Source organism: Sorex araneus, chromosome 6, assembly GCF_027595985.1.
Source record: "Sorex araneus isolate mSorAra2 chromosome 6, mSorAra2.pri, whole genome shotgun sequence".
Classification (NCBI taxonomy): Eukaryota; Metazoa; Chordata; class Mammalia; order Eulipotyphla; family Soricidae; genus Sorex; species Sorex araneus.
Genome location: NC_073307.1, coordinates 74,014,216 through 74,038,814, shown reverse-complemented (window position 1 = coordinate 74,038,814; position 24,599 = coordinate 74,014,216). Strand labels below are relative to the sequence as shown.

At 39.4% G+C, this 24,599-nt stretch overlaps 1 protein-coding gene across 1 annotated transcript in view; it reads right to left on the bottom strand.

Annotated features, from left to right (window-relative positions):
- The window catches only part of DNAH9 (dynein axonemal heavy chain 9), a 570,390-nt gene that overhangs the window by 518,483 nt on the left and 27,308 nt on the right, over positions 1-24,599 (bottom strand). The window contains exons 4-6 of the mRNA XM_055143580.1: positions 16,056-16,186; positions 12,754-12,965; positions 10,540-10,773 (exon numbers count right to left, since the gene is read on the bottom strand). Coding sequence (XP_054999555.1) covers positions 10,540-10,773; positions 12,754-12,965; positions 16,056-16,186 — 577 coding nt within the window. The remainder of the gene's footprint in view (positions 1-10,539; positions 10,774-12,753; positions 12,966-16,055; positions 16,187-24,599) is intronic.

Genomic DNA, 24,599 nt, shown 5'->3' with positions numbered 1-24,599 from the left:
CTAGATCAAAGACCGAATGGAGCAGATCTGAAACAAAAGGGAGAAATAACAACAGAACCCTCAAAAATCCAAGAGACCGTGAGAACTCACTATAAACAACTATTTTCTGTTAAGCTAGAGAAACTAGAAGAAATGGACAGATTCCTAAAAACATATAATATTGCAAATCTAAATGAGGAGGAATTAGAGAGCCTGAAATCACAGGAAAAGAAATTGAAATAGTAATTAAGAAACCCTCAAAGTTCACTGGAGCAATGGGTGTGACACTTGCTTTAAAAGTGGTCCCTGGGTGCAGGGCCAGAAGAAAGCCCCTAGCATTGCAAGGTGTGTGACCCACCCACTCCCTAGCCCCCCCCAAAAATAAAAGAATCTTCCCCAAAATAAAAGTCCTAGTCCAGATGTATTTATAAGTGATTTTTAAATTTTATTTTATTTTTATAAAGTAGTCCACAATATTTTATTACATTTAATATTCAAACACCAATTCCTCAACCATTAAACCTTCCCACCACCATATTTCAGATGTCTGCATCCTGAACCCCAACCCCTGCCCCACAGTAGAACCTAAATACTTCATTTTGTATGTTTTTTTTATGAATAAACTGCTGAAAATGATAAAAAAAAATGTTTCCTTAGAGGAAAGCGTGTAAAAATTGTTGTATTTCACCCAGGGGCCATTAAGAGATTACTAACATGTTGTTAAAAGTTGAGCCTTGTGTGCTTATACACACACAGACACACACACACACACATATATGTAAAAATGCATTCCCCTCTAAGATTGATTGCCCTCTAATTTTAAACTCCATCAAATGTGTTGTGCTATTCTTGGCATATTAGTGGTGTGAGGTATGAGGTTGCTGCACGGTCTAGGAATTGGTTTACTTGTGGGTGAAGCTCAGCCCAAGTGCGTGAAGAGCAGCCGTGAGCATAGCGATGGGTGAGTTCTGGAGGTTTGCGGCTGCCAGGCTGGCTCCTTGGGGCCAGGGAGGGACCTCACCTGCCCCACACTGGGGTGTTCTAAATTAAAGAGCCTGGCATGGGGTCCGACAGCATGACTATGGGGAGTTGTTTTATGTTCTCTTCTGGGCGATTTATATGAGTCTCCAGATCATGGCCATCGATTATCTGGTGCCAGACAGAGGTGGCTTGTGGGTGTGACTGCAATGTTGCCAGAAACAGGGGGAGATGGGGGAAGGTCACCAATTCTCGGTTCCGTTGAACCTGCAGTTTTCAGTCACAAGTCCCAAATACCTGGGTTTTCTGCAAATTCGCTCATGGGTGAGGCTTGGACTGAGCATATGGAGAACAACCACTAACATAGCAGTGGGTAAGTTCTGGAGGTTTTCTGCTGCCAGGGCTTGGTCCTTGGGGCAGGGAGGGGCCTCACCCACCCCCCTCCAGGATGCCCCGAGTGAAACAGCCTGGCATGTGGATCCCTTGTCATGGCTATGGTGAGTCTATAGGTGATTTTTATCAAACCTCCAGAGAAAACTTAGGGATGTTGATCCTTAAGCTCTTCTAAAATATTGAAAATGGAAATCATTTTTCATACCTTCTGCAAAGCTAGTATTACAATGGTAAACAAAGTTAACAAGACAGTAAAAAAAAATAAAATTTCAGACTAATTTCCATGATGAAGAGCAATGGGAAAATCCTCAGCAAAATCTTGCAAACTAAATTCAACAGTACATAAAAAAAATCATACACCATGATCAAGTGAGATTCATCCTAAGGGTGAAATAAACTAACATAATATGCCACATCAGTAAAAAGAAATATAAAAATCATGTCATAAATTGATGAAGAGAATGCTTTTGACAATATCCAACATCCATTCATAATAAAAAAAACCCTCACTAAAATAGGGGTGGAAAATATTACTTAAGATGGTAACAGTTATCTATTTAAAAACCCCATAGTAAATATATTTTTTTTTTTTGCTTTTTGGGTCACACCCGGCTATGCACAGGGGTTACTCCTGGCTTTACACTCAGGAATTACTCCTGGCGGTGCTCAGGGGACCATATGGGATGCTGGGAATTGAACCCGGGTCGGCCACAAGCAAGGAAACGCCCTACCCGCTGTGCTATTGCTTCAGCCCCGTAAATATTATTCTTAATAGTAAAAAATTGAAAGGATTCCCGCTGAGATTAGGCACAAGGCAAGTATGTTCACTGTCCCACTCTTATTCATCCTTGTGTTAAAAGTCCTAGCAAGAGCAATCAGGCAAGAAAAAGAAATGAGAGAGATCCAAATTGGAAAAGAGGAAGTCAAATTATCACTATTTGTAGTGACATTATGCATATATTGAAGACCCTAAAGAGTCAAAAAAAAAAAAGCTCCTAGAAATAATAAACCAATACAGAAAAGTGGCAGGCTACAAAGCTAAAACACAAACATTGATTGCATTCTTATACACAAATAATGAATCAAAGGATAAAGAGATCAATGAGTCTATTCCATATAAAGTGTTAAAAAAACATTAAGTACTTAGGAATCAATGAAAGTGGTGAAAGACTTAGCATTAAAACTTCAAAAAAATAAGAAATTGAAGAAGTCTAGGAAATGAAAAAAAAATCCCCAGCTGTGGATTGGAAGAATCAATATTGTAAAAATGACCATCCTCCATAAACTACTGCATTGAATATAGATTCAATGCAATCCCTATCCAAATTCAGGTAACATTTTTCAAGGATTTAGAATTGTCAATTACAAAGTTTTGTGAAATCATAAAAAGACCCTTAATGTCCAAAACTGTATTGAAAACTAAGAAATTTGGAGGCATTGTACTATATCACATTAATCTATACTATAAGGCCATTGATTACACTGTTTTGTAATCACTGGAATAAGGACAGAATAGATATCCAAGGACAAACTGCCATATTCATGGTGAGCTAATTTTTGACAAAGGAGCTGAGAGCATTAAATGGAATAAAGACAGCCTCTTCAAAAAATGGTGCTGGGAGAACTGGATAACCATGTGTAAGAAATTATAGTTGCATTCATATTGCACACTTTACACCAAGGTCAACTCAAAGTGTATCAAAAACCTTGAGCCAAGATCAGAATCTACAAAGTATATTGAAGAAAACAAAGGAAGAATGCTCTAATACCTAGACCTATAAGGAATCTTTTAAGGCTACAGTGCCATTGACAAAGGCTACAGGATCAAAACCAACAAATGGGACTATGAAAAACTGAAAAGTTTCTGTATGGCAAAAGAAACATGGGCTGACACTAAAAGATTGTTGAGTGGCAATAAAAGATTATTGATCCCAATACATCAGATAAAGGGTTGATATTTGGATGGCTGGAGCAATAGCACAGTGGGTAGGGCATTTACCTTACACTTGGCCGACCCAGGTTCGATTTCTCCATCCCTCTTGGATAGCCTGGCAAGCTACCGAGAGTATCTTGCCCACACAGCAGAGCCTGGCAAGCAACCCATGGTGTATTCAATATGGCAAAAACAGTAAAACAAGTCTCATAATGGAGACGTTACTGGTGCCTCCTCGAGCAAATCGATGTGTAACAGGATGACTTAGATGTGGTATATGTATATATATTATATATATGACTTATATGTGGTATTTAGAATTACTCTATAAGGGAATGCAATGATTTAAAGGGAGTGTTTAGAGAATCCTTGACCCCAGAGTATAGGGAAAAGAAGGAAAGAAATGTAGTAGAAGGGATGTGGGGAGAAGAGACGGATGAGATGCAATGGGGGAAGAGTTCCAGGGCATTTGGTTACACTGGTGATGTTAAGGAATGACAGAGTTAAATATCCAAACCCCAGAGTCAATTACAGTGGATTCATGAGACTCAAGCTTTAATAACCAAACCTATCCAGATGGCATGTTGGTGATGGGTCACAGGGAAGGGAACCTGGGAACAATATGGAGGGAAGTTGACACCAGTGGTGGAATTGGTGTTGGAACACTGAATGTCTAACATTCAACCATGAATAACTTTGTAGATTATGGTGCTTTAATAAAATAAATATTAAATATCACCCAATGCTATTAGATCAGTTGGAGCATAGGAGGAATGTAATGGTTGATATACAGATATCCTTTTCCAGATTAATATCACAAAGACCATGTATTCTAGGCAGTTGACTGGACTGATTGGACACTGTGGTTATGAAATGTGTACATTCTTTAATATGGCAGTGCCAGGAGAATTTGAGGTATAGTGCTTGAGGGAAAAAACAAAATCAGCAATAATAATAATTTTCTCCAACAGCAAGCATGCTCTTATAAGGAGAGGTCATATAATGCCTATCTTAAAAGAAATGTCTTCTGAATTCATTAAGGGACAACACAAAGCGATATATTTAGATGAAAATCTTAAAAGGTCATTGAGAAACAGACAGTTTTCTTTACCTTATTATGGCACCAACCTAATGCTACTAATGGTCTCCTATGTGACCAAATGCTCGGGTCTTGCTGAAAGGAAAAATAGTCCAATTAGGACAAATGAAAGGAGGCAGAAGTGTGATTGGAGAAAGCATAAAGAGTGATGGAAATTCAGAGTATATTATGTCAGCTTATTACCTATCTTCCTGCTAATCACCTCATATAAAGTCTCAGCAGGAAATAATTTTGTCTCCAAGTGAATCACTGTGTTACAGCAATTTTAGAATGAAAGGAATGAGCTTTCTTTCTAAGCTTCTTGCTGAATTGTCTGCAGGGAAATGGCTGCAACAGAATTAGGGGATCTGCAGAATTCACAAGCTCATGGTAGAATGATATGTTGAGATGTATGTAGTATTATGCATAATCATGCATGTATATGGTATCTGTGCTGCATTTGTATGGTTATGTGTGATTTGTCTGTTGTATGTATAGTGCTTGTGAGGTTTGGTAAATTGCATGTTTGTTGCATTTATGTCTGATATCTGCAGGGTACGTAAGTAATGTGATAAGTAATGCGTATGGTATATGTGCTTGTGTGGTGCATGTTAATGTGCATTAGTATGTGTTTAGTGTATGTATTTAAGTTTATGCACTAAGTGGTGCTGTGGGCTTGTAGTCACCATGTTCACGTCTGTGGTACATTTTATGCAGTATGCAGAATGTGTGTTTTCATGTGATGGTGTAATATAGTTTGTGTTTGGTGTTGTGTGTATATGTATATGCAGTATATGTACACATACGATTATGTACATTATGATGTGTATGGTGGGTGTTTTTGCATGTATGTAGGGTATGTGATATTTGGTATAAGTAAATAGTGAATGTGCATGTGTTCTACATGTAGTACTAAGCAAAGGCAAGATGATGGAAAATATCAAAATGCAACCAAATGTCTTTCATTTTATAACTCAAATTGTAAAAGTTTTATATACTTTGGGGATTTTCTTAGTAAATTATAAAGTCAAATTAAGCCATTCCAAAGAATGTGAATTATAGTTTTATCCAAATGACTTATTTAGGAAAGAAATCTTAGAAATCGTGTGGTTAAAAATAGAACGTGCAAGAGGTATGGTGCTGCCAGCAGGTAAACCTGTACCTTCGGGGCGAGTGCATCAGCAGTCTGATGGCGCCTTCAGACTTCCAGATGCCCCAAAATTGCTGCTGTGCCTTTGGCCAGACCCCAACATCTTGGGGCCAAATTTACCAAGAAATTAAAAGGCCAGAAGTTAGGTATGTGGTAGACACACCCACAAACCACTTCCAGCTCAGCCCTGAAAGCTCATTTATTGGCCTTATTTCAGAGACCCAGAGATAAATCTTGAAAGAGATCAAAAGCCACAGTTAATCTCAGACCTGCGTATGGCTGAACAGACTGGGGTAAATCAAAGAGGGGCAGGTTGGCCTGGTGGCTCACCCAAGCAGAGCCCCCAGCAGTCACTTGCTTCTACGATCCACAATCGCCACCATACCCTTGGCCTGACTCCACTATCTCAGGACAGACCTCGCCAAGATATAATCTGCTTAAAATTCAGGCATGCAGGTTTTGTGACTGAAATCTCCAGGCTTTCTCAGAGTTGGGGTGGGCTACCTCCTCCCACTTCCCAATACACTGGAAGCACTGACAGTCACCCCCACGAACCAACTCCAGCACCACCCTGTAAGCTCTACTGCCGGCCTTGCTTCAGATCCATAAATAAATATTAAAAGAGATCAAAAGCCACAGTTAAGCTTGGACCCACACATGGCTGAACAGGCCAGGGTAAATCAGAGGGGGGCGGGTTGGCCTGTGCCTGCCCAAGCAGAGCCCCCAGCAGTCACTTGTTTCCACAATCCAAAATCACCACCATATCCTCGGCCTGACTCCACCGTCTCAGGACGACCTCACCAAGATATAATCTGCTGAAATTTTTGGTATGCAGTTTTTGTGACTGATATCTCCAGGCTTTCTTGGGGTCGTGATGGGCTACCTCCTGCCTCCTCCCTATACTTCTGGAAGCCTCAGCAGTCACATCTATACCTCAAAGCAGCCACCCACTGGAAAAGCTACTCCAGCCTTACCATCCCGATAAAAATACCAAATGTCCTAAACAAATACCATGACCTCTTAGTACCTGTTCTGCAAACCATAATGCATGAGAGGAAAAGGAGAGAGAGAGCCAGAAGGAAAGTACCTCCCCTAGAGGGAGGCTGGGGTAAGGGCTGTGGCACTAGGGGATGGCAGTAGGGAAACAGGGAACATTGGTGGTGGGAAATGTACACTGATGGAGGGATGGGTGCTGGATCATTGTATAAAACCCAACTACGAACAGCTTTGTAATGATCTATCTCACGAATATGCATTTAAAACATTTTTTTAATTATTGAGTTCATGTCCAGTTCAATCAGCTTAATCAATGGCTAAATAAATAGCAGTACTCCTACATTAAAATAAAAATGACTGTGCAAAGGCAAAATAAAGTATGCAAAAGCATAATTAAACCATAAAATAAATTCAGAACTCTTTAAAAAGTAAAAAGAAAACTAGAGGGAGAAAATCAGACTTGTTGACCTCCCAAGATGATAAAGAAAGAAAGAAAGAAAGAAAGAAAGAAAGAAAGAAAGAAAGAAAGAAAGGAAGGAAGGAAGGAAGGAAGGAAGGAAGGAAGGAAGGAAGGAAGGAAGGAAGGAAGAAACTCATGTGAAAAGATAATACTTGTATCCATACGGTTTTTTTTTTGGAAAAATTCCAGCTAAATATGAACCTTCTGGTTCTTATCAATTCCATTTTAATTTATGAATTTTACTTAATTGTCCTCATTTGTTAAAGTAAGAAAATTTGAAAAGTGTCTGTTCTCTTTCTACTCTTTTTCCTTTCCGCTCCCCATGGGGTAGCTCCCTGAGAGATTTTGTTGCATCATGCATCACAGTTGTGTTAATAAGGGTGCTGATGAAAAAGGGGAGCAGGATGGTGGTCTCTCGAGAAGGCATTTATTCTGCATACTGCAGGCCTGTGAAGCTGCTCGGCAAGTACCACTTCACTCCAGCATTTTGTCTGTCCTTCTGCTTTTACTTTGTCAGTATCCATCCACACAAACCTTCCGATGTGCAATAGTAAGAGCGCAAAGGGAGGAAAAAGCAACCAAAATAAGAAGAGTGGTGGGAGGAGAGACCTGAGAGCACTATGGAGATTAAAATCGCGTCTTCACACCATAACTCTGAGCTTGTGGACACTATGAGCTTGTGGACAGCTGAATGTATTGACATCATTTTACTAGCTTGGCCTCTGTTACTTATTAATTTAAGTTACCATATTATATTATAACAGCAAGATGAATAAAGTTAGGGTCCTGGCTGTTCTTGCTGGAGAGCGATTTTGAAGAGGCATCAGAGAGATTCACGGAACTCAGTAAAGGGCCAGGTAAACTCTACACAGAGACAACCAACAGTTCTGTGTCCCAGAGCCCTGGATGGAGACAGGGTTACATGGTGATGCACAAAGGAGAGGCAATAACCTGGGCAAGTACTTGGGATGAAAGGAGTGAAGGGTAGAAAATACTAGATGATGGAGAGGGAGCAGCCCAAGAACAAAGGAAAACCATAGAAATCCAAGGAAAATAAAAAGAGAACTAATAGGACAGGGGAGGGAAATGGGAAGAGGGTGAGGAGAAGGGAAAGAGAAAAGAAAGGAAAAGAGAAATATGATTGAGAAAAAATACAGTATTTTACTTAAGGACAAAATAGAGAAATTTCAAGATGGCAAGAAATAGAAAAGCAAGAGCAAGGTGGCATTCAAGACAGCCTCTTAAACCGGGACAAACGTTTTCATACATCTCTGTCCTGAGTTCAGGGAGAAAAGCAGTCTTGGGCGATAGTAACGTCAGGGAGACGAGTAGCCTTACCACTCGTATCTACTGAATATGCACAGAAAATTAGGTGCTCTAATATCAGGGCCAGAGTGATAGCACAGCGGGTAGGGCGTTTGCCTTGCACACAGTCGACCGGGATTCGATTCCTCCATCCCTCTCGGAGAGCCTGGCAAGCTACCGAGAGTATCCTGCCTGCATGGCAGAGCCTGGCAAGCTCTCCGTGGTGCATTCGAATGCCAAAAGCAGTAACAACAAGTCTTACAATGGAGACCTTACTGGTGCCCACTCGAGTTGCTCGATGAACAACGGGACGACGTGACAGACAGTGCTAATATCAGAACTGCTGTCTATATGTACTATCATCATGTTAGCATGTGTGCACAGATGCTGTTACTTCAGCCTAACAGGCAGTTCTGTATCACTGTTCTGCTCCCTTTCCAGCTCTCTGCAGAGATGGAGACCAGCAAGGTGGAAACAACAGTTACTTTACATGGAAGCTCAGATCTGGCGGTGCGGGTTGGGGGGCAGAAGGGGGAGGAGGGGAATAGAATGGGGCTATCTCATTTTACACCTAAATAACATAAAAGGGTTTGACTGGGTGAACATGAGAATAAAAAGTGGAAAGGAAGAGGGAGGAATGAGTGCATTTTAAATGTGATGGACATGGCATTAGAAAACGAGGCATTTAGAATAGGGCCAGGTATACTTTATAATCCCAGTGATCCCAATGAAAGCACAAAGTGTATCTTTAACAAATTATATCCTCAGGGCGGGAGCAATAGCACAGCAGGCAGGGCGTTTGCCTTGCACGTGGCTGACCCGGGTTGATTCCCAGCATCCCATATGGTCCTCTGAGCACCAGGAGTAATTCCTGAGTGCATGAGCCAGGAGTAACCCCTGTGCAACGCCAGATGTGACCCCCCCAAAAAAAGTATATCCTCTTTCTCTTTCTCTCTAGCTCTCTCTCGCTCTTTCATTCCCTTGTGCGCTCTCTTCTGGCCACACCCAGAGTGCTCAGAGCACCTGACGCCACACTCAGGGTTCCTTTTGGCCATGCTCAGGGGAACATATGGGTGCTGGGGATTAAGCATGAGTCAGCTGTGGACAGTGAGTGCCCTACACACTGTACTATCGCTCACGTCCCGACTCTGGCTTTTTTGTTTAAACATATTCTCTGTTTTTATGGCAATACTTTGCCTATTTTCTTTCCTGGAAAATTTTTAGTCCAGCTTTAAAAACTAATTGCTCTTGTGTTCTTTTCTTACCTAGAGCCCTGCTGGTTTTGAACAGCTTCTTTCTTGCTCACAATAAGCATAACAATGTCTCTTTTTTCTTTACCTAGTCTCCCCTTTTAAACTGCTGTATGGCTTCTCCTGCTGTATGGCTACCAATCCAGGTTTATACATTTATTATAAGCAAAGCCCTATTTCATTCATCACTGGATTCCCCATACCTGTTTCTTGGTAGTGCTATTTCAATGCTGTCTTTAATTAAAATGCTCAGAGAGATTCTCACACTCTTATTCTCATAATTCTACAGTTTCCCCCCACTCACTATAGCCCAATAGCCCTCTCTTCATCCAAAATCTCTTTATAATGATCTTGAAATATTACTCTAATGTCTTCTGGATCAATGTGGCCACTGTCTTAACATCAAACCTGACACTAATTTATCAAAGAAAGTTTTAGGGTAAGTACATTATCTAATTACTCTGCCTCCCACTGCTCCCCAAAGTTCAATTAGCAAAAACAAAGCTACAAAGTATCAAGACCTCTTAACTATATTAAATTCTGAGTATAAAAACATTGAAAAGAAAGAGCCTTGTATATTCCATCTCTAGTCCTGAAACTAAAATTCATATTAAAGATTTGGGGAAATACTCAAGTTTAAGCAAAAGTTCTATTTGTTTTGCTCAAGATTCACTAGTCTTACAAGATGGGAAACTGTAAAACAATCTCAATGAAATGGTATTTGGAGAATAGCCAGATATTTCCAGATCAAATTTCTTGCATTTTCACAACAGACTTTTAGAAAGAGTTTAAAGTCTAAAGATTACTGGCAATTTGAAAACCAAGTGAATTATTTTACATATTCATTGGACATTCTTCCTAAGTAGCTCTATGATAGTAATTTCAGGAACTTCTAATGTGAATAATCCAAGTAATCAGGTATCTATATTGGGTTGATCATTTCCTTTTTGCAACTGGATACCTGAATTTCTTGTTTCTATGTGGGGTTGAGAGCCCGAGGTGAATAAATACACTCACTTCAACCATGTGTAGATGTTCCAAGAAGCCATCCAATCGCATAAAGACCAAGGTAGACTGGAAATCCCACTCCCTGACTTCCTGGTTCTCTTTGAAGTAACTCTGGAGATTCTCTCTTCTATCCTGAAACACATGCTTGAAGAAGTTCAATGTATCCACAACCACATGTAGTTTTTTCTGACTCTCTTCTATTTCACTGCTCAGAAGTTCTTCTGGGCCAAGATAATTAGATGCCTAGAAAGCAAACCAATTATCATCTTTGAATCTGGTTGTGATTATAGGGCATTATCTACTTTTCCAAAACTATCACTGAATTTAATACACAGGTAATAGTAGTAAAAAATAGATCCATCTAGATGGACTAGACCTGGGTTTAAGAACTCCGTGACTGCCTCCAGGTTGAGCAAGCAACCAAACAGAAATAATGACACACTGTGAGATTTCTGTTGAGTAAGCTGACACAACATATGAGGCAGATACTCTGCTTTGACCTTTGGCTTCCTATTTTTGGGGGGGCAAGGGTCACGCCTAGCAATGTTCAGGGGTTATTCCTGGCTCTGCACTCAGGAGTTACTCTTGGCAGTGCCTGGGAAACCATATGGGATGCCAGCGATCGAACCCAGGTAGGCCACATGCAAGTCAAATGCCCTACCAACTATACTATCGTTCCTGCCCCTGGATTTCTATTGTAAAGTAATATGAATGCAATAATTATTTTTGAGTTATGACCATTTCCCTGTTTTCAAGAGTCTTAAATTTAGAGATATGTGAAACTGAAGTTATCGAACAACCATATTTACCACTACAGAGAGGGAAAGAAATAACTGATGGCATAATAGGAGGCGAGAGTGAGAGCTATGGCCTGTCTTTTCCTGAACTTTGGATGAATAAAAGTAAAAAAATGGTCTTTATGGTTTTGGATGATGTTTGCTTTTGCTGAGTTTTCTTATATGTTGAATTTCTTTTGACTCTCTGCTCTATTAGAAAAGGAGACGAACAACCTGGCTTCCAGTCCTGAATTTGTAGCCTTTGGTGACTCATCTTTCCTGAGTCTTTGCCAAATAAGAGTAATAAAAATAAAAATTTATATGACTCCCCTGTCTTACCTGAAGGGTTCATCTGATATTGACAAGCATCATGAACATCACAACAGTAATTTTGAGTCTGTAATGTGTTCAGTATTATTACTAGTTACTGTTAAAATTGTTCATTGTTTTACCAGGAAATTTGTTAACTGTTTTATAGCTCTGTAGAAAGAGAAGTCACCTTAGAGGGAAAAGCATTCAAACCTCATTAAGTTCTCCAATTCCGTTCACAGACTTATTCCTTGAGGTTGTTTCCATGCTTGTTGTTGCTATAACAATTCCCTGACAGGCCGGGGGTGTGACTTCTTGCATGCATGAAACCACAGATTCAACCCCCAGCACAGGAAAAATAATCTCATAAGGTAAAGAAACAATTCAAGTAGCTGCTTTTCTTTGTAACTCAGAGACATGCATAGACCACAATGTAGATCTTGACCCACATAATTGCACTGGATCCTCACAGTCGCCCTGCTAAACTTTTGTCAGTCCCTTTATTGGGGACCAAGGGCAGGTATTGAGTTTCCAGGCACACACAACTGAGAAATAGTGAAGCAAGATTTAACACAGGAATTACTAACTCTAGAGATAGCATTTTTGGGTTCTAGTCTCTGCTGCTGACTAACACAGATCTATTTACATATTGTGAGATTTCTGTTGAGCCAGCTAACCCATCATATAAGGCATATATTCTGTTTTGACTATTGGCTTATTACTGTAAAATAGTTTAAATCCAACAAGTTTTTGAGTCATGAAGGAGTTTTGAAGACTTCAAGACACTTAAACCTAAAAATCTGTGAAACAGAGTTTATTGAACAACTATTTTCATCACCACAGGGAGGGGCAGAAATAACTGGGTCCTGCTGGCATCGTCTGAGGAGACCAAAATTTAACTGTCCCACTTTCATATGACACACTGTTTTCAGAGGGGAAGGGAGACTAGATTATCTAATATTCCAGTATTACTGAAAACGTTTTCGTGCTCTTGTATGTTAGAGTAAAGTAATGCAAGTGTGAGTTACCTTTGGATCATAATTATTTCCCTGCACAGGAACCCCCGCCCCATACTTGACTTTCTCCTGTGGCTTAACGTCAACAGCCCCAGGGACAGACGGGGTTCCTGGCGGCAGACCTGCTGGATGAGGAGGTTGCAGATCTCCTGGAGCAGCACGGTCAGCCGGCCCGGGGAGCAGTAGGACTGGCATGTGGCCCAGACCAGACAGACCACGTGGAGGAGAGGCCACAGCCCAGACTTCACCTCTGGGAATTCCATGCCCTCCAGGGCTTCCAGGTGCCGCTGGAGCGGCATTAAGTGGATGTAGATGTCCTGAGCCTCTGTCAAGGCTGAAAGGAATTGAAAATCACCTTCACTTGCCTGAAAACTTACTAATATCCTTAATAACTGAAAATGAAAGTAGCTTCAAAACAACAGTTAGACTTTATTTCCAAAATGTAAGAATATTTTCAAAACTCTTTAGCTTTTATGCTAGAATATTATATGATGTAATTACATTCTGGATAGGCAAATGTAGAATATTTCTACATTAAATTCTGCAGCACCCTGGGCAAATAGGATAATGGTACGAGAACTCTCTTTTACAACATTCATATATCTGGACTTCTTTCTGGATTTTCCAGCCCCATTTGGTGCTCCCCAAATAGAAGATATTTGACAAATATTTGTGGATTCAAATATATGACAAAATACAACTTTTAGAGTTAGAATAATCTGTTTTCAAGTAAGAACTCACACACCAATTGGATAACCTTAGACACATTTAATCTTTATAGATATAAAAAAATAATCTGAATAGCAATTAATTTAAAGGGCTCCTGTAAAGAAGACTGAAACACAGCAGAATCAGAATCTTCAGATTCAGTATCGGACCAAAGAAGTCATTCCATCAATGAAATGACTCATAAAAATTTGCCAATAAGGAATCTCATTAAGTTCTATGGAGGAGAGTCACAGAGACTAAGAAATAGCATGAACTGATTATGGCGAATTTCTGCTGGCCTTCAAAGCCAATAAATTTTGTGCCATTCCTTTGAGCACAGTCCAGGGTAAAAAGCAGCCCTTTGTTAGTCCTCTATAAGGGGAAAGTAGAAAACATGAACTTCAGCTACTATTCTGCAAAGAAACTTAGAGAGAATGCAAAAACCTGTTGGACAAATTGAACAGGAAGCTAGTGTTTATAGAAATTCTCTTTCCTTGCAGGTAATCTGCTTTCATATGAGAGCAAAGTCTAACATTATATTTTGTGGATGAAGCTAAATGAAACTCAAAACACACGAATTAGTAAACAGTTTTAATAGGTGAAGCATTTCTCTACTGCTACAATATCAACTTGTAGAAAATCCTAAAAGGTAACTTTATTTTTTCTGCCTTATAACAGAAGAAATTCAGTTCTAAATTCCCCAAGATATTCCTGTTAATTGACCTGTTCTCAGCTGACTAAAAGAAGGATTACTCTGAGATTATCTGTTGAATCACTGGCCGAATGCTCGTGGGGCTCACTACTTACAACAGTTTGTGATACATTTGTGATACATTTGTAATCCATATTCCAAATGGAACTGTAGAAAGTAGAAAATGGACTCAAACTGTAGGAATTAGAAAATAACTCAAATAAAGAAAGTTGCAGTAAGTTGATTAGATCAGTGATTCTTAATGGAGGGATCCCACATTCCAGTCATGTCCATACTTCCTTTATGATATTATATAGCTATATGATACCTTTATATTAATTTCATAATAAATTTAATCTAAATAGACATCTATTTCAACCTAAGTAGTTTTAAATGAAAACTTTAAATCATTATTTTTCCATAAGTTAAAAACTTTTATCATTTGCCAAAAACTGTAATTGTTATTCATGTTTTAGTTGTAACTATATACATATCTTCCACAATAATCTCTCACACTTTTAGTGCACACCGACCATTTGTGGGGACACCTGCACCATTTAGAGTATAAACTGGGGGCAAAAGCTGATTCCTTTGGTTCACAAAATCTCTCAGCCAAGCAATAAACTAAAATCTCACAAAGAACCTTCTCTTAAGGAAGCTTTAGGTAGAATAGCTTCTGTGGTAAATTTTTAGGTCCCAGGAAGAACTTAAATGCTAACCGGTTATGCCAATTATTCTGTTATTCAACACATGTCAGAAACCCCACTACCTAGAACTTCTTGGTGAGAGAAGACAAAGAGATATTACTGTTAATTTAGCTGAGATGAAACAATATGCTCCAGACAAAAACAGTCTTTTCTTCAACAGAACAAATATATTTTGATTTTTTTTTAATTTGGGAGTTATTTTTTTTAATTTTTTATAGAAAAAATATGTACATTTTAAGTGACAGGGATGAAAACGAGTTTTCATGAATGTAAGGTATGCATTTCATCATTAGGTCACATTGTCAGCCCAGTACATATCTTTAAAATCACATTCTAGGGCCCAGAGCCATAGTGCAGCAAGTAGGGTGCTTGCCTTGCACATAGCTAACTCAAAATCTATCCATGACTCCCCTGAGTTGGTCAGGAGTGATCTTTGAGCACAAAGCAGGGAGTAAGCACTGAGTACAAGTGGGCATGAACCCCCAAATAAAAGAATAAAGAAAAATATTAAAAACTCATTTTAACCTTCATTACTAAAAAACTTTAAAGAGCTTTAGTAAGAAAAATCAAAGAAGCCAAGTGTATTTATGAGGAAAGAGAAAATCCTGAAACAATGAACCTATTTCAAATTATAGACTTTGTTGGCTTTGCAATTGTAATAAGTATTGATCATATCTGCTGCTCACATGACCAGAAAATTTGACTTCCATCTGACAATAGGAATACCAAAAAGCAAAAGGAGAGGTAGAAATAAACAGACTTCTTAATGAGTCACAGTGGTAGGGGCCTGAATTCTAGAGAATGAAAAATAGCATGCATTTGTACAGTAATTCAGAAAATACTTTCACTAATACTATCTCACAATAGCTCAGCAGAGTAGGCAGGAAGCGTGTGTGTACAATCTCCATGGTAAAGAAAAATACCGAAATGTGAGAAGTAAAGAGACTTTTCCAGTCATAAAGCAATGAAAATGCAAACAGAATGTGGTGTAGCTGCTTTCTTGCTTTTTGGTATTATATTCTTACCATCATGCTGATTACATCAGATTGGCATATTACAAAAAAATAAATAAAACAGGGCCAGAGAGATAGTCTAGCTGGTAAGGTGCTTGTCTTGCACATGGCTCACCTGTTATCTGAATACTACCAGGAGAGATGCTGAGCCCAGAAGTGAGCACTTCTGGGGTACCAGGGCTGATACCCCAGAAAAAAAAACAAAATTTCAAAATTGAATTCACATAAAGAAATAAGTTCACTACTAAATAAAAATTTTAACTCATTTATTTATGAAAATAGTATGAAAAGAGTGCTGATCTCACCTGCTGTAACATCTCTGAACATGGCTTGGAAGGCTGGGAAGTAGCTGCTTTTAACCTTGTCCAGGAGACCAACCATGCTCCTGACCTTCAGTGCTCTCAGTTGGTTGTAAATGTATTCCAGATTCTCAGACCTGCAGTACCGTGGAGGGGATAAATAAGGAAAAGTGAATCATGCTCTGACGACCCACGCTCAGGTATTTTAGAGTACCTTGAAGTGCTCCCACTGAGGCTTTACTCTAGCCCCAACTGCAGAGGCATCTATTCCCAGAAAAGCGAGAGCAAAAGTCTGAGTCAGGAACACAAGTTCAAATGAGGAGCTCCAGGACATAACGGCAGTGGACACTGCTGTGACCATCTGCTGACTCAAAATCTTGGCAGCTGGATCTCATTAGATCTTGAGTAGCAACACTTGGGGCAGGATGAAAGAAGTGTCAGAGCTGCCTGAGAACAGCCCTGTGGTAGTCAGAAAACAGGTGGGAGGATGAAGACCCCTATCACAGAGGCTCAATAGGACTGAAGCCCTAAAAGTAGGTGTACCCAGATGAAATAAACACTCCACTACCGGTAAAGACAGTCTCAAACATCTGTCTTCTTTTCATTAAAAATCCTTGAACAGGGCAGCATGGCAGGAGGCAACAGCAAACAGAGAAGCCCCTCTGTAGCTGCAGATGCCCAGAGAAGCATCTAGATAAGAAGGGACATCTCCTGCACAGTGGGACTTCAATTGTGACTTCATGTGCATGGCCCTCCCCACTGGGCAGATCAGTAGTGGCAGGGGATGTGGTTCCCAGACTATTGGTTCATCTCCTCTTCCATATTTCATTGGACTCACATTTGGCCTCTTATACCAAACTCTCACCAAGGCAGCTTTGGCTATTCCAGCAATATTAGGCCAACAATCCATTAACTTATTCCAATCAGCACACTCCCCAAACTCACAAAAATAACACAATAATCAATATAATTCTAATCTAAAAGTAACGATAATTTCAGACCAAACATGTCCCCTGAATCAGTACCAGAGGCCCCACACAAGTCACACAGGAGCATCAAAGGGAAAGATAATATCCTTGAAGGAGAAAGAGCAGATCACCATCCACCAAGCCCTCCCAAAGTCCTCTATGGCAGTGAGAGGGGGAAGTGATGGTGTGCTGGAGGAATCCAGATACAGACTACCATGGCATTATGGGGAAACCGCGCATCCCCACCATGAGAAGTGGATGAAGAAAACAGACCTGAAGCCTCAACAAGGAATATTCACATAATTTCTTTGATAAAGAATTCAGAGAAGAGCTGATGCTGATCAACCATAATCCGGAGGCCAGCTAGACTACTTTTGGTACCAGCAACTGCTTGCAGCAATGTCTATAGACTGTGAACTAAGCCATAGCCCCACACCGGCCGAGGAGGGGAAAGATCTTTCTCGGGTTTTTTTTTCCCTTTTTGGGAAAAAGAGGCGTGGTATCCACCATATTATGAGGACCATTAAGGAGGTACGAACTTGGTGGCGCGGAAAGAAAAAAACAAAGAGGTTTGAACTTGAACTTGAAACAGCAGGATGCATGGGCAATCTCGGGCCGGGGCGATACTGGTGCGAGCTCCGTGGAGATGCAAGCTGGGTGGCCACACGTTTGTGCAGTCGCTCTGCTGCTGATCAACCATGATCTGGAGGCCAACTAGAGTACTTTTGGTACCAGCAACTGCTTCCAGCAATATCTCTAGACTGTGAACTAAGCCATAGCCCCATGCTGCCCCAGGAAGGGAAATGATGCAATTTCTAACATAAATCTCCCTGGACTTAATTACTAAAATACTAAAAAACAGAAATCCTAAACCGCACGGCCCCTGTCACAACCACGCCACTTCATATCTCTTCATTCTCAGCAATGGAAAACTAAAAATTATCAAATGCTTCCTTATCAGCAGGACTGTCTTTTGGGGGGAAACTCCGACAACAACAGTGAATTTTGTGTTGAAATATGGAATGTAATCAAGGTAAAAAGAAAGTGAAGTGAAATTTATCAGCTACGCAGGTGGGGGTGGGGGGTTAGGGGGGTGGGAGGTATACTGGGGTTTTTGGTGGAATATGAGCACTGGTGAAGGGACAGGTGTTCGAGCATTGTATAACTGAGACATAAGCCTGAAAACTTTATAACTTTCCACATGGTGATTTAATAAAATAAATAATTTTTTAAAAAAAGAATTCAGAGAAGAAATCGTGAAGATGTTTAGTGAGCTCAAAGAAACAGTGGAATGGACAGCCAATAAAATACAGCAGAATATGAAAGAAACAGTGCAATGGACATTCAATAAAACATAAGAGGAAATGAAAGAAGAAATAAGAAAACTACAAACAGAAGTGTCATTTATAAAAAAAAACCAAACTGGTAGATGAAATGAAAAACTCAATGGGTAGCTTCCAGAGTAGAGTAGCAATGGCTGAGGACAAAATCAGTGAGCTTGAAGATGGCATGCAGAAAAAACAAAACAGGTAACAAGAGAAGATAAAAAAAAGAGCTCAAAGTAGCTCAAAAGTAGGCATGGAAACTATGGGATGAATTCAAGAGAAACAACTAAGAATTACTGTAGTTAAACCCTATGAGCTAGCAACAGTTAAAGACATCATTGCTGCAAAGTTCCCAGAGTCAGAGAATGCAGGTATCCAGATCCAAGAATCCCAAAGAGTACCAACTAAAAGGGAACATAATAAGAGTCTCTAAAACATATCATAATCAGAACAAAAAATACCACTGATAGAGATACAATACTGCAAGCAGCAAGGTCAAAGAAGAAAATTATATAAAAAGGAGCATTCCTTAGATTCACAACAGATTTATTTTTTTAAATTTTTTAAAAAATTTTATTGAATCACCATGAGATAGTTACAAGCTTTCATGTTTGGGTTAAAATCTCACAATGATCAAACACCCATCCCTCCACCAGTGCACATTCCCCACCACCAATATAACAAGTAAACCCCCACTTTCCCACCCTCCCCCTGCCTCCATGGCAGACAATATTCCCCATACTCTCTTTGGGGCATTAAGGCTTGCAACACAGACACTGAGAGGTCATCATGTTTGGTCCAGTATCTACTTTTGGCACACATGTCCCATCCCAACTTGTTCCTCCAGCCATGATTTTCCTAGTGATCCCTTCTCTATTCCATCTGACTTCTCCCTTCCACTCATGAAGCAGGCTTCCAGCAATGGGGCAATCCCCCTGGCCCTTGTATCTACTGTCCTTGGGTGTCAGCCTCATGTGATGTTATTTTATACTCCACAAATGAGTGCAGTCCCTCTATGTCTGTCCCTCTGACTCATTTCACTTAGCATGATACTCTCCATGTCTATCCATTTATAAGCAAATTTCATGACTTCATCTCTCCTAAAAGCTGCATAGTATTCCAATGTGTAGATGTACCGAAGTTTCTTTAACCAGTCATCTGTTTTAGGGTACCTGGGTTGTTTCCAGATTTTGGCTATTGTGAACAGTGCTATAATGAATATATAGGTACAGATGTCATTTCTACTGTGCTTTTTTGCATCCTCGGGATATATTCCCAGAAGTGGTATTGCGGGGTCATATGGAAGCTCAATTTCTAGTTTTTGAAGAACTGTCCATATTGTTTACCAGAAAGGCTGGACCAGTCAGCATTCCCACTAACAGTGAAGGAGCGTCCCTTTTCCCCCACATCCACGCCAGCACTAGTTGCTTTTGTTCTTTTGAATGTGTGCCAGTCTCTGTGGTGTAAGATGATATCTCATTGTTGTTTTGATTTGCATGTCCCTGATGACTAGTGATGTGGTGCATTTTTTCATGTGCCTTTTGGCCATTTGTATTTGTTTTTTGAGGAAACTTCTGTTCATTTTTTGATGAGGCTGGAGGTTTTTTTTTATACAATTCTATTAGTGTCTTGTGTATCTTTGATATTAATCCCTTATCAGAAGGGTATTGGGTAAATCTTCTTTCCCATTCTGTGGGCTATTTCTGTATTTTGGTCACTGTTTCTTTTGAAGTGCAGAAGCTACTTAGCTTGATGTAGTCCCATTTGTTTCCTTCTACTTGCATGGTCAGTGCTTTTTCGTCCTTAAAGATGCTTTTAGCTTCAATGTCATGGAGAGTTCTGCCTACATTTTCTTCTATGAACCTTATAGATTCATGTCTGATATTGAGGTCTTTAATCAACTTTGATCTGACTTTTGTGTTGGCATTAGACTGAGGTCAGAGTTCATTTTTTTGCAGATAGCTATCCAGTTTTCCCAGCACCACTTGTTGAAGAGGCTTTCCTTGTTCCACTTTGCATTTCTTGTTCCTTTGTCAAAGATTAAGTGGCCATATACTTGGGTGTCTGTGACAGGATATTCAACTGTGTTCCATTGGTCTGCAGATCTGTTTTTAATCCCAATACCATGCTGTTTTAATTACTACTGCTTTGTTGTAGAGTGTGAAGTTGGGGAAGGTGACACCACCCATCTTCTTTTTCCCAAGGATTGCTTTAGCTATTCGTGGGGGTTTATTGTTCCATATCAATTTCAGGAGTGTTTTGTCTATTTCTTTGAAAAACTGTCATGGGTATCCTGATAGGGACTGCATTAAATTTGTATAGTGCTTTGGGCAGTATTGCCATTTTAATAATGCTAATTCTTCCTATCCATGAGCATGGGATGTGTCTCCATTTCCTAGTGTCTTCCTTTATTTTCTGAAGTAGTGTTTTGTAATTTTCCTTGTATAGGTCCTTCACCTCTTTGGTTAAGCTGACTTCAAGGTACTTGATTTTCTGAGGAACTATTGTGAACAGGATTTTTTTAAATGTCTCTTTCTTCTCTTTCATTATTTGTATATAATAAAGCCATGGACTTTTGGATGTTGATTCTGTAGCCTGCCACTTTACTATATCAACTTATTGTGTCTAGGAGCTTTTCTGTAGAGTCTTTAGGGTTTTCCAAGTATAGTATCATAACTTCTGCAAATAGTGATAACTTGATCTCTTCCTTTCCTTCCTCTATGCCCTTGATATCATTTTATTGTCTAACTGCTATGGCCAGGACTTCCAGTACTATATTGAATAGGAGTGGCAAAAGTGGGTAACCTTGCCTTATGCCCGATCTTAGAGGGAAGGCTTTATGTTTTTCCCCATTGAGAGTGATACTTGCTGTGGGTTTTTGGTAGATGGCTTTGACTATATTAAGGAAAGTTCCTTCAATGCCCATTCTGCTGAATGTTTTCATCATAAACGGGTGCTGAATCTTGTCAAATGCTTTCTCTGCATCTACTTATATGATCATATGGTTTTTATTATTTATTTTATTAATATGATGAATTATGTTGATTGACTTGCAAATGTTAAACCATCCTTGCATCCCTGGGATGAATCCTACTTGGTCATGATGTATGATCTTTCTGATGAGCCATTCACAACAGATTTAACAGATAAAACCCTCTAGGCTAAAGATTTGAATGAGGCCCATTACTGTTACTGTTACTGGACTGCCATCAAGAGCCTCGAAGAAGTGGTTAAGACAATAAAGAACCTCTAGCTCTGGGCCCATCTTTTCGACTCCACCGTTATTCCTGCACTAACATACGCATCAGAGACCTTGTCCCTACGAAAACAGGATGAGAACACTATTCGGGTATCCCAAAGAGGAATCAAAAGAGCTATGCTTGGAGTATCACGTTTCACTCAAGTGAGAGAAGGAATCTGGAGTTCCAACCTCCATAGATGGTCAAGAATCAGCGATGCTGTCTCATTTGCCAAGGTGTCAAAAATCAGATGGGCTGGACATGTAATACAATTCAGAGATGACCACTGGACTAGAGCTGTTACTGACTGGATTCAACAGGACATCAAAAGACTGAGTGGCCGCCGACCTACGAGATGGTCAGACTTCTTCATCAAAAACCTGAACGAACAGTTTTGAGGCTCTTCCTGTTCCTGGAGTGAGCAGATACCATTGGTCTACACTAGCACAAGACAGGGATGAATAGAGACGCTACTGGCGCCCTCTTGAGCAAATCGAAGATCAATGGAATGACAAGTGACAAGTGACACAAGGCCTAAAGATAGTATTGGGATATAGTTAAAAAAAAAACACTAAATGAAATGAATGCTTCATCAAGAATACTTTACCTGGCTAGGCTTATTCAGATTTGAAGGAATGATACACAGCTTCATGGATAAACAACAGTTCAGGGACCTCATAGACTCAAACTTTAAACAAACTTCTACAGAAAGATGGCATAAAAGCAATAACAATAAACTCTCTCAATGTCAATGAGTTAAACGCACCAATTAAGAGACAGAGAGTGGCAAATGGAATAAAAACTCAATCCAAACATTCTGCTGCCTACAAGAAACACATCTGAACAGTCAAAGAAAACAGACTCAAAGTCAAAAGATGAAAAACAATTTTTCAAGCAAACAACTCCTTCAGAAAAGGGGTAGCCATACTAGTATCTGAACACATAAATTTGAGGCTGAAAAAGGTTAAAAGGGACTGTGAAGGCCATTGCTTAGTTATCAAGGAATATGTACCTCAGGAAGAAATCACACTCATAAACATATAAGCATTCAATGAGGGGCCAGCAAAATATATAAAACAATTGCTAATAGACTTCAAGGAGAACTTTGGTGGCAACATTGTAGTAGTAGGAGACTTAAACACCGCCTTATCACCTCTTGAGAGATTAACTGACTAAAGTCCAGCATAGAAATAATGGCTTTAAAAGAAGAAATGGAAGAGAAAGGGCCAGTAGATATATATACGTAGTTTTTCATCCTCCAAAAGCCAAATACACATTTTTCCCCAGTGCACATGGGACACTCTCCAAGACTGACCACATGCTGGGTCACAAAACAAACCTTTATAGAATTAAGAAGATAGAAATTGTATCCACTAGATTTTCAAAGATGCACTGAAAGTAAAAGTTAATCACACACAGAAATGGAGAATCAAATCAAACACCTGGAAATTAAACAGCTCGCTGCTGAACAAACAATGTGTTAGAGAGGAAATCAAAGAAGAAAAAAAAAGATTCCTGGAAATAAATGAGAATGAGGACACAAGCTATGAGAACTCATGGGACACAGCAAAAAATGTGTTAAGAGGAAAGTTTGTAACTCTGCAAGCATACATCAAGAAGGAAGAAAAGGTCCACATAAATAACTTGACTTCACAGCCCAAGGTCTTAGACAATAATCAACAAAAAGAGCCCAAACCAGGCAGGAGGAAAGAAATAATAAAACTTAGAGCAGAAATCAACAAGCATGAATCCCAAAAACAATTGAAAGAATCAATGAAGCCAAGAGCCATGTCTTTGAAAAAATAAACAAGATCAATAAACTACTACAAAGAATCAAAAACAAAGTACCCTAATAAACTGAATAAGAAGAAAAGGAAAATATCACAACAGAAACCAAAGAAATTCAAAAGATCATCAGAGATTATTTTGAGTGTCTATGTCATGAAAGAAGAGAACCTAAAAGAAATGGATAAATTCCTGGATTCCTATAACCTCTCAAGGCTGAACCAAGAAGACTTGGAACGCCTAAACAAATCTATCACTCTCAAGGAAATTGAATGTATAATCAAAAAGTCTTCCCAAGAACAAAAGCCCAGGTCTAGATGGATTCCCTAGTGAATTCTTCCATACATTTAAAGAAGACCTACTGTCAGTCCTTCTCAAGCTTTTCCAGGTAATTGAAGTAACAGAAACACTCTCATATAGTTTCTCTGAGGCAAAAATCACCCTGATACCCAAAGCAGACAGAGACACCACAGAAAGAGAAAATTACAGGTCAATATCCCTGATGAAAACAGATGAAAAGATGCTCAACAAAACACAACTAATAAAATCCAACGACTAATCAAATAGATCATATACTAATCAACTAGGATTCATCCTGTAGGTGCAAGGATGGCTTAACATTCATGTCAATCAACGTAGTGCATCATATCAATAAAAGAAAAAAAAACATGATTATATCAATATTTTCAGAGAAAGCATGTGACAAGATTGAGCACCCACTCATGATAAAAACTCTCAACAAAATGAAAGTTGAAGGAACTTTCCTCAATATAGTCAAAGCCATCTACCTCAAGCATTATTTTCAGTGGGGAAAAAACTAAAAGCTTTCCATCTAAAAACATGGACAAGACAAAGTTGCCCACTCTCACCACTGCTATTCAATATAGCACTGGAATTACTGGCCATAGCAATTAAGGAAGAAAAATACATTAAGCACCTCCAGAGAGGAAATGAAGAACTCAAACTCTCATTACTTGCAGAGGGCATGATACTATACTTAGAGAACATTAAATCTCTACCAAAAATGCTCTAGAAATAATAGATTTGTATAGTAGTGTAGCAGTTTACAAAATCAATACTAGAGTCCACAGCTTTCCTATATGCAAATAATGAAAGAGATGAAAGTGATTTTTTCTTTTTTTTTACTTTCTTTTTTCCCTTTACTTATTTTTAATAAAGGAAAAATAAATTTATTTACTTTTAATTAGTGAATCACCGTGAGGGTACAGTTAC